This window comes from Gekko japonicus, unplaced genomic scaffold (genome assembly GCF_001447785.1).
Source record: "Gekko japonicus isolate JY-2015 unplaced genomic scaffold, Gekko_japonicus_V1.1 scaffold290, whole genome shotgun sequence".
In the NCBI taxonomy this organism is placed as follows: Eukaryota; Metazoa; Chordata; class Lepidosauria; order Squamata; family Gekkonidae; genus Gekko; species Gekko japonicus.
This window is the reverse complement of record NW_015163613.1, coordinates 1161587-1171536: the sequence shown is the minus strand read 5'-3', so window position 1 is coordinate 1171536 and position 9950 is coordinate 1161587. Positions and strand designations below refer to the sequence as shown.

The 9950-nt window shown below is 46.7% G+C and overlaps 1 protein-coding gene across 3 annotated transcripts in view; it reads left to right on the top strand.

Moving 5' to 3' along the window:
• Window positions 1-929: 929 nt before the first annotated feature.
• Window positions 930-9950, top strand: part of ZCRB1 (zinc finger CCHC-type and RNA binding motif 1) — a 22469-nt gene continuing 13448 nt past the window's right edge. Inside the window, exons 1-5 of one of the 3 annotated variants that reach the window (XM_015407358.1) lie at window positions 930-1052; window positions 2533-2623; window positions 2789-2817; window positions 6033-6144; window positions 7469-7576. In XM_015407358.1, the coding sequence (XP_015262844.1) occupies window positions 2540-2623; window positions 2789-2817; window positions 6033-6144; window positions 7469-7576 (333 nt within the window). In that variant the 5' untranslated portion in view covers window positions 930-1052; window positions 2533-2539. Of the gene's footprint in view, window positions 1117-1466; window positions 1526-2532; window positions 2624-2788; window positions 2818-6032; window positions 6145-7468; window positions 7577-9950 lie in introns of those variants that run through there. The other 2 variants (XM_015407357.1, XM_015407359.1) reach the window with 2 other exon arrangements.

The window sequence follows — 9950 nt, the reverse complement described above, 5'->3', positions numbered from 1 at the left end:
ATTCAGTCCACCAAATACAGCTTGAGAGGGACAGTACCGTGTCCAATATTTACCCGATCTGCGTCTAGCTTTTTGACAGGATTCCTCAAAGTGGACATCCACAAAATAAGTGACACCCGGTGGAGCTCATGGTTAAGATCTATACAGGCAGCTTCTTAAGCCGCGCATAATTCTTGAAGCTGCCTTACACGTTCAGGACACGTTCCCACTTGCGAAAGTTTTCAGCCGCGCTGTTCGTGGGGTGTCCCCTGCTCTCTTCGGGTAAGACCGGAAAAGGCAACATCAAGCTTGGCTAAGGGTGCCTAAGGAGACCTCCCCCACCCACCCCGGCCCGGCCCACCGCCACAGACCCCCTAATAACTGGGGGGAAAGAGAAAACGTTGAGGGAGGCTGGCTGGCGGGACGGGAAAAGTCACCGTTCCCTCGCCAACGCACTCACCCGCCGTAAGTCAAAGCCACAGCCGCCCGGCCTCCTGTTCCAGCCGCGTTCTCGGACGTCACCGGAAACGCGACGCTGATGCATAAAGAAAAAGGACTAAAAGTCTCTCGTTCACGCATACACCGTCGCAGATTGTAGCGACACTTCCGGTCCAGAATTGAAATCGAGCTTTCCACGCACTAAACATCCGATACAACATTCTTCGCCATAGAAAACCGTGGGGAGTAACGTTTCGGGTTCCCCGTCGTGCTTAGTAACAGACAAAAGACAGAGCGCCGTAGGGTCTTCAGAAGAGAACGACTTCCCTGGGTGTCTAAGGTTCCTGCCCCGCATATGGTGCCATTCCAGTCATGTACTGATCTAATTTACCCTTTTCTAACTCTACGGGGTTCGCCCCCTATACAGGTGCTCTGTCGCCTCTTCTTTCCCACCCCGGCGCTAATTGGCGTGGAAAGAGGCGTGGCGAGCGCGTCATCAGGAAGGCGTCGAGTTTCAGGAGGTTCAAGCGAGTCCTAGTGTTGGCCTGTCCTCTAGAAGACGAGGAAAACAGCCTTGAAAGAAGCGGGCAAGATGGTGTGGGCTGGGCTTGCTTGAGTAGCTTCCCCGTGACGCGGTCAGTAAAACCTCTCGCCGCGCCTCGGTTCCTGCTTTGCTAGGGTTCCCTTGGATCACTTAAGGTATCTCTCCCCCTGCAGTCCAACCTGGAAAGGAAATAGAAAACGCCGAGGGGCATGGGTGTGGGTCGGCTTCGATCAAAAGAGTCTTCTGGTACCTTAAAAGGCTGAAGGAGGTTGTTTAAAGCCGTGTTGGTTTAAAAGTAATATCCAAGAACACAATCCGTGTACTAGTTTTTATTAGCAACAGCCCAATAGTACTTAATAGTATGCAAGCTTCTGAGCTCACCAGAACTCTTTATCAGTTCAGCTGTTTTTAAAAAGTGAGGGAAGGAGAAAAGCAAGCTTTTCAGGTCATTTTTCTTAAGATTGGCCATACTAGCATTTGATGTAGATACATCAGATTTATTATGGAAGAAGCTTTCCTGAGCCACAGCTTGCAGTGTCAGTGGCATTCATCACACATAAGTTGGTGAGTTTCAGGTTCTTCCCTCCTCCACCATTTTATCTTCAGGACAACCCTGTCAGGTGGTTAGGCTGTGAGAGATGGGTGCATGTGACTTGGACAAAAAAGGGGAAAAGGGGGAAAAACTGAACCTAAAACTTAGAATCCAGAACCTGACGAAGGTTGGTCAAATGCAAGAAAGGGGGCCAATATTAAAAATTTAATGAAGGAAATATATAAAAAATACATGTATTTATTAATCACAAATTTTAAAATTATATAAGGGCCCAATCACACGTTATGTATAAATAACAAGCGATAAAACACTAGGGCTGATAAATCTGACCTGACGCATTTCGGCCTAGGCCTCTACAAGAGCCACCAAGGTGGCTAACAATTTGAACCATATATGATATATGATAAAAATCACATTTAAAACCATTAAAATCAATCCCCCTAACACAGATCATTAGAACAATTAAAAGCAAGAGTTAAAATAGGCACAAAACATAATTAACATCAATTAAAACATTGGTTAGGAACAAAGAGGTACGTTAAGCTGGGAGTGTGTGACTGGCCCAAAATGACCCAGCAAGCTTCCATGCCGCAGAGTGGAGATTCAATCCCTGATCGCTGAGATCCTACTCTGACACCACTACACTAGTTTGCAGTTTATGTTGGTTTGAAAAAGAGATGAGTGTCGTACAAAGCTTAATTGGCATGCTAATGTGTGGCTGTTTTCATCTCCCTTTTTTTCTTTATTATGGTTTCTTTATTATTATTTCTTTATTATTTTACCTGTAAAGAGCATGCAGATATGGAAGATTCTAGAGTGCTTGACTGTTGCCTTTTCTTCTTCCTGTATAGCTTCTAGCATTATAATTGATATGTTAGGCAGGGGTGTTCTCAACAGTAAGGTGTCATGACAAAATGGATGCCTGGCTCTTTCAGACTGTGGTAATATATAGTTGTTCCATTAGCTAAAAGTTCAGGCTTTTTAAAAATAATCTTTCTCTTTTTCCCCCCTTATCTAGAAGAAAAATGAGTGGAGGGTTAGCACCAAGCAAAAGCACTGTTTATGTGTCCAATCTTCCCTTCTCATTGACAAATAATGACTTGTACAGGGTAAGTGTATGCTTTAAAATTACATTATTAAATGCTATCCAATTTCTCAGTTATATAATGTACACTGTAATATGCACATTAATGCATGTGTGAATTTCTAAAAAAACATGTTTGCATTTACAGTGCTTAACCTAGATAGCTGAAAATCTTTCTCCTTTCTTGCAGATTTTTTCCAAATATGGCAAAGTGGTTAAGTGAGTATAAATATGACTTTATTTTTACATACTGTAATATGCTCTGTAATAGTTTATATCCTGTCTTATGGGTATTTTTGTGTGTGTAACAGATCACAGTAACTGATACTTGTTTCTACTGCTGCTGTGATATACCTTGAAAAACTGATTGTAACTGGTGCAGAATATCACATCATACTTCTTCTCACAGTGGATCAAAAATTATATTAGTGCTCAAGTGTCTGCACTGGCTTCCTGTTGCATCTGAGAACAATCAAGGATGCTAGTTCCAACCAGTGTCTCTGGACTTGGAGTTTTGCAGAGCCAGTGTGGTGCAGTAATAAGAGTGTTAATCTGTGAAACCAGGGTGAAATACCCATTCTGTCATGAAGCATATGTTGCCTGGGTTTCATGTTGGCTCTCCAAGCTTCATATTGTTGCTTCCAGGAGTTACCTCCATCGTATGGGTGTACTCTTATTTAAGAACACTTCAGGCTCAATAGCAGGAGTTCTCAGTGTGGCACACATAGTTGCCATGGTGTCCAACCAATTCCTTTCCTGGCATTTGCCAAGTGCTTTTAGAAAGTGGGTGGGGCCAGGCGGGGCTTTTGCCCAGCAGGGCTTCTGATTGGTCATTGGAGATCTAATTGACTGTACAGGTTTTTAGAAAAGTTGCTTTGGCAGCAGCTGTCACTCAAACACAAAGATTTTCACTGTGTGACTGAAAATAAGCAGTGTGTATGCAAGAAAATGTTTTTTAAACATATGTTCATTTTAAATCCTGTTAAACAGCTTCTTCTAAAAATGTTGAAGAGTTGGTATTAGAGTTACGCATAACCTTGCTCCTTATTTTGTGGTTGGCTCTGGCTCCTGCAGCAGCCATTTTGTGATTACACCCACTACCCTGTCAGAATGCTAAAGGTGCCTGTAGTCTCAAAAAGGTCAGGGACCCCTGCTCAACAGAGTAAAACCAATCTCATCTATTTATATCAGAGTCTTTATTTTTTGTCTCCTTCACAACATTTTCTTTTGCCAAAAACCTAGGGCAATTTTTCTCTTTCTTTTTCAAATTGTAAGATACTGCAGGAAGTAGTTAAAATTGTTCCAGATGGTTAGGAGAAGTTGAGTGAATTTTTAGATAAGGAGATATCTTGTCCTTCAGAGTCATATGCAGGGCCGGCCCATCATTGACAAAATTTAGACTTTTGCCGAGGGTGCGGGCCCAACGAGGGAGTCGGCCCTCGATCCGCTGCGGGCTCCACAGCTGCAGGAAAACATGCCTCCTCCTCCCCCCGCGCCCTGGCCGGCCTCTGGTCCCCTCTGGCCCCGCCTCTCCGCGCCCCGGCCAAGCTGCGTGTCCTGCGGTCGCCCCCCTCTGTGCATGCTCAGAGGCTGGCCTCGGCCCGGGACCTGGTGGAGGAGGCAGCGGCGGAGGCTCCTCCCCTGCGCAGCAGCCATGCTGGCGGCCAAGGTGAGTGCGGCCAGGCTTCAGGGCAGTCGGGCTCCGTGGGGCCACCCTGCTCCGGTTTGCTTTGCAGGTGGGTTCGTGATCTCCACCAGGCTCGGGGGATTTTTGAGCACAACGCGGTGCTGCCACCCTACTCCGCTTGGCATTGCACGCAAGGCGAGCACGGAGCCGATCCGGTCCACCTTCCCGCTCCTCCTGGCCAGCCACTGCTCTCTAGCCTCTCCCAGGTGCCCTCCTTCTCCGTTGGTTCATGACCCGGGCAGTCTCTGCGGGGCCGGAGCAGCGGGAATGCCTTGGGAGCCACCTCAGAGCCCCTTCCACCGGAGCGTGGTGGTGATGGGCTTGCCCCCTGCGTTTCCGCGCGGCTTCTCTGCCCCGTGTTCAGTGCTGAAAGATGCGCCCAAGCAGGGCTGCTGGGAGGGAGGGACTGCTGGGAGGGAGGGATGGTCCCAGGTGGCTGCAGGGGTGTCAGAAGGGGGGGGCAGAAATTGGTGGGTGCACGGGGGGGGGCACCAGAAGGTATCCTCTCCTATAGTGCAAAAATACCTGGGGCCGGCCCTGGGCATATGTATACAAAAGAGGCAGAGATGTGTTTAAACAGGTTCTATAGTTCCAGCCAGTATTTCAATAAATAATTTGTAGACAGAGACATCAATACTGCTGGGTTCTCTGCAAACTGACATTGTTCCATCATATAATATGATAGAACAGCTGAATTGTTTCTAGCATGGTTAACTCAGGAAGGACATGAGATTCCAGCCTGGTTTTGAAAGTAGGGTCAAGGTAAAGCTTTTAGTAACAAAACACTTGTGAAATATTTGATGAGTAATTAAGAATCCTGTATATCAGTTTTTTAGCTTCTCAGTTGTTATTTATCAAGCTCTTTGCAGCTGCTCATTCTCTGCCTAGTGGCTGAGTATCAAGCAAGGGTTCATTTTACCAGTATTCTGATATAAGCACAGATTACTAGGAAACTTCACAATCCATAGGAAATGCTAGGCAAACCACGGGTATTTTTCAATATATAAAGTCTGGAAGAATGCCTCACAGGGTATGCTCTGTAGGTTAAATCTCATCTCTTTTTCCTGATGTTAGAGTGACAAAATCATACCGTTGCATTGTGCCATCAAATCATATAAACACATTGGATCTATTTCCTGTTGAAAATTAGAGGTTTCCTGGGAAACCGGGTGGTGGTTTTTAGTTTTGCAAAAGATGCAAAAAAAACCTGAAACAAATATTAAATGGGCTAGGGGGTCTGTCAAGCAGCATTAAGAGGAAGACGGTGAGTTCAGCATCCACATTTTAATGCAGACAGGAGTGGATTTTTTATTATTGTAATGTTATCAGCAAGAGTGTGGAAAGATCCCGTTGCATTGTGAATAGATAACAGTGTATATGATGGCAATCTTTTCTATTACAGTGTTGAGTCAGCTATTTTGCATGCAAATGTCCAACTCACTTCAGAAATGGCTGTCATGCTTAATTTCAGTAGAAACTAGTCTGTAAGCTGTATTCAGTAGTAGTTATTCAGTACTCTTTTTCTCTTCTAATCAGATTGTGGCTTCTAGAGACCTTTTTGAGTTGTACTTCTTTTGGAAGCCTCACTATTTCTCCATGATGTAATGAAGACTGAATTAGACTCTGTTTTTCATAATACATGAACTGTATTTTTCCCTTTTGTCAGTAGAACTGGTGGTCTCCCTCAGAACATAAAGAGTTCTTTCATAAAGATAACATTTTCCCCATACTTGCCCTTACCTTTCAGAGTTACAATTATGAAGGACAAAGACACACGGAAAAGTAAAGGAGTTGCATTTATTTTATTCTTGGATAAAGAATCGGCACAGAACTGTTCTCGGGCACTTAACAATAAGCAAGTAAGTATCCCTAGTTTGTTCAAAGAAAGCTTTCAGGACAGCCCCGTAGCTAACAACTTTTTGCTTTGGGCCAATGTTTTTCTCAGGGGGCCTACCATTATATGTCTGTGTGGTACTGCCATGCCATGCTCATACTTCTAAATAACAACTAAATAATAAATACAAGTGGTTTATTGCACAAAAATATGCCCCCAATCCACCTCCATCCTCACACAAACCAAAATTTAAGATTCGGTTTTATTAGTTTTAACCATTATGGGTTTATGGCATTTATAATCAGTCTTAAACATTTTGCTTCTATTTTAATGTGATGATTCCACCCCCAAAACACATCTGCTACCCCCAGGGCCTGTCATTCCAGGGCCTGTCATTCCAGTCCCAGAACACTCCTGATATCCCCAGGGGCTGTCATTCCACTCTAGGGGCTGTCATTCCAGTCCCAGAGCAGAGTATTTGGGACCAGAGACCTTAATGGAAAATCCATTCCTCATTTTCTTTGCAACTCTTCTTGAGTTGTAATGTATTTCAATGGAGCCCATGCAAGTCAATTTTGTCTCCCATTATTTCCAGTGGGCCTTCAAGTCTCTCCCATTGTTTCCAATGGGCAATCATCACCTTCCTTTTAGTACATCCCCCACATCATGAGCCCCTCTGATCTCTACCTGAACTTGGAGTCCTGCAGGCTGCACAATGGTGGAGGGAGGAATGGATGCTGGAAATACAGCAGCGCAAAAATGAGGGGGTAACAACAAACCCCAGCCAGCCCGGCCCCACGGAAGATGATCAGGCTCAGCAAAGGAGATTTCCTCCAAGACTGCTGAGCTGCTGAGTTGCTGAAGGAGGAGCTGCCAGGGTCTGATTGGCCAATGGAGGAAGAGGAGGAGGAGGAGCTATGGCTCGAGGCTGTGTAGGAGGACAAGCAGAAGGCTCAGTTCCTCATGCTCTGCTGCTGCTGCAGTTTGCCTGGAGTTGGAGGAAGTGGTGGGGTGGCTGGCTTAAACTTGTATTTGGCGGGTTCTTTGCTTAGAGCCCGCCCACTATTCCAAATAAGGCAGCCAATGCCGAGCCTGAGGTCGGTCGGGGCGAGAACTAGCTCCGCTCCTCTTTCTGTTTTCCTGATCACAGATGAGGTCAAACAGGGATATGCCGGCTCAGATCGATCAGGGGGTGAGGGGGCCGGGGGGAGGGAGGGGGAGCTGATGATTGGGGGAGGGGCCTGCAAAAACCATGGGGGAGCCAGGCCCTGTGGTCCCCTTGATAGCTACGGGCCTGTTTCAGGACATTTAGAAATTTATGACTGTATCTTTCCTCTCATTTGATTTAGCTCTTTGGTAGAGTAATCAAAGCAAGTATTGCTATTGACAATGGAAGAGCTGCAGAATTCATCCGCAGGCGAAATTACTATGACAAATCAAAATGTTATGAATGTGGGGTAAGTAGTTCTACACTGATTCCAGCAGAAATTGTTAATGTTGGGTGCTCTTACCCATAATCTGGTCCAATCCCAAAGCATTTCTTTACATTCTAGAAACTTTATAGATAATTGTAAGAATTATTGTTCAGCATTAATCATAGTTCTGAAAAGTCTGTGGTAGTATTCCTGCAAGTAACAGCAGTCCTATTTAATTGCACAGTCATTATTCTGATTTTAGTCCATTTGGGAAATTCAGTAATTGGGTGGAAATACTTTGGTTTCTTTTCCCCCCACAGTGGTTATAAAAATTAACTTGCTTTTCAGTCTGGTCTCCTTTTGGGTACATTCTACTCTTACAAATGCTATATCGTGCCTTTTGATGAACAAGTAACAGTGACACTGCACCTCTGTTACAATAGGCAGAGTTTGCAAGTGTTTGAGTTCTCCAGAATTCTGTATGTTACTTTTGGGAAGGAGAGAAAATAAGTTATTTCAAGATATGGTAAAAATGCCAAGTCTTTAACCTGTAATCCTAAAATAGAATACAGGATGTGTTTCAGACTAAATTGGATTAGGTAATGCGCATTAAAACATGTTTTATTCCCAGCATCAAAATGAAGAGAAAAATTGCATTCCATTTGTGAATATAAAAGGCACCAGTTAATTCACAGGTCCCATCACCGTATGAGTTAGGGTTGCCAAATCAGGCCGATTTCCGCGGCCCGATTTCTGCCGCAGGGGAATTCCGGGCCGGGGGGAACCCCACCCCCCAAGCTGCGTCACCGGAGGTGACGCAGCCACGTTGCCGACGTTGGGGGCGTGGCTGAGCTCGTCGGAGGGGAAAACCATATGGTTTTCCCCTCCGACGAGCTCAGCCATGCCCCCAACGTCAGCACGTCGCCTGACGTGCTGCCGGCGCACACGCACGTCCGCGCAACTCCCGGACCGCGGCGACGCTCCCCCGCCGCGGGGGGAAGAAGATTTGGCAACCCTAGTATGAGTGCTTCCAAAATTTTGAGAATAAGTAATGGGCATCAGCCAAAATGACTACCATGGGGAGGATGCCAACCACAAAATGGCAGAGCCAATGACAAAATACTGGGAAGTTCTGAACTAAGAACTAAGCACTGCCACTTCCTGGAAAGTCAGAGGAAATCTGGAAACGAAGATGGCGGGCTGGTAGTGAGCTCGGGTCCTCGAGCTCCTCCGTTTTTTAACTTAATTTTAAGGTTTCAGAGAGGGTCCTTCCACCCCTGCCTAATATGTGGGAGAGAACATCACATTGGAAACTTTGCAGCGTCGGGAGACACCAGTGACACAGGAATTGCGGTAGAAGCCACAGCCGCTTTTATTTTGGCTTAATGGCCTGTTCCTAGCGGCTCCGCATGTGGGAACCACGGTCTGGCATAACAGCGGCTCGGGGAATCGATCTGCCGGCGGCCGCAAGGTGCGCCTGACTGTGGGGTTGGGAGGAGCAGTAGTCTACATTGAATGCCCGCCTTCCCACCCATGGAACGGCCTAGGAGTACTCATACGGCCGCTGAATTGAGGGCGCCATGGTGCAGCTTGGGGCTCACTTGGACAGCGTGTGGGTGTTTCAGGGGCCTCTCAGGGCCGGACCTACCTTCACGGACTGTGAGGCCGCTGCCGCGCCGAGTCTCGCTGCGCCGCGCTTTATGCATGGTTGCCATCGTGGCCTGGGCAGCAGCGGGAGAACAGGAGGAGGCAGCAAGGAGTTGGCGGCTGGTGACTGGAGGATCGTTGGGCTGGAGTTTGCTCTGCAGCCCGGGCGCCGGTCGGGAGGGCCTGCGGGAAGAGAGTTGTGTGGAGCCCGGGATCATCAGCTTGCCAGAGCACTTGGCCGGGCAGAGTCATCTGGGCGAAGTTGCTGTCTCCACACGATCCTCGGGGATGACCAGCAAGAACGCGGATCACCGGAGCTTTTGAGACACAACCTGGGAGATCTGTGGGGCTGGGTTCGGAGACGCAGATTAGGAACTCTGAGGGGCCAAAACAACAGTGGCCCCCTAGTGGTGATCGGACGACCTACGAGTCGAAGGACATCGGTGACCTCTAGTGGTGGCTGGGCGAACTCTCCAATCATCGGCAAGGTAGCTGTTTAAGATATAACAATGCCTAGCAGTAGGGGGGAATGAGTGTTCTGTTGTGAGTGGATGATGTCTGGCTGTTAGTGAGTGAATGCTGGGTGGATGTGTTGTCTGACTGGGAGAACTGGGGATAGGGTTATTTAATTGTATTAATTGTTGTAACTTTGTTAAATGAAATGCTTGCAAATGAGTTCTGCTGAGGTTGGATTTCACAGAGAACAAGCGCTTTTCACAGTACACTAAAAAAGTAAAGTTTGTAAATGGGGTTTGTCTGCTCCTGCTGA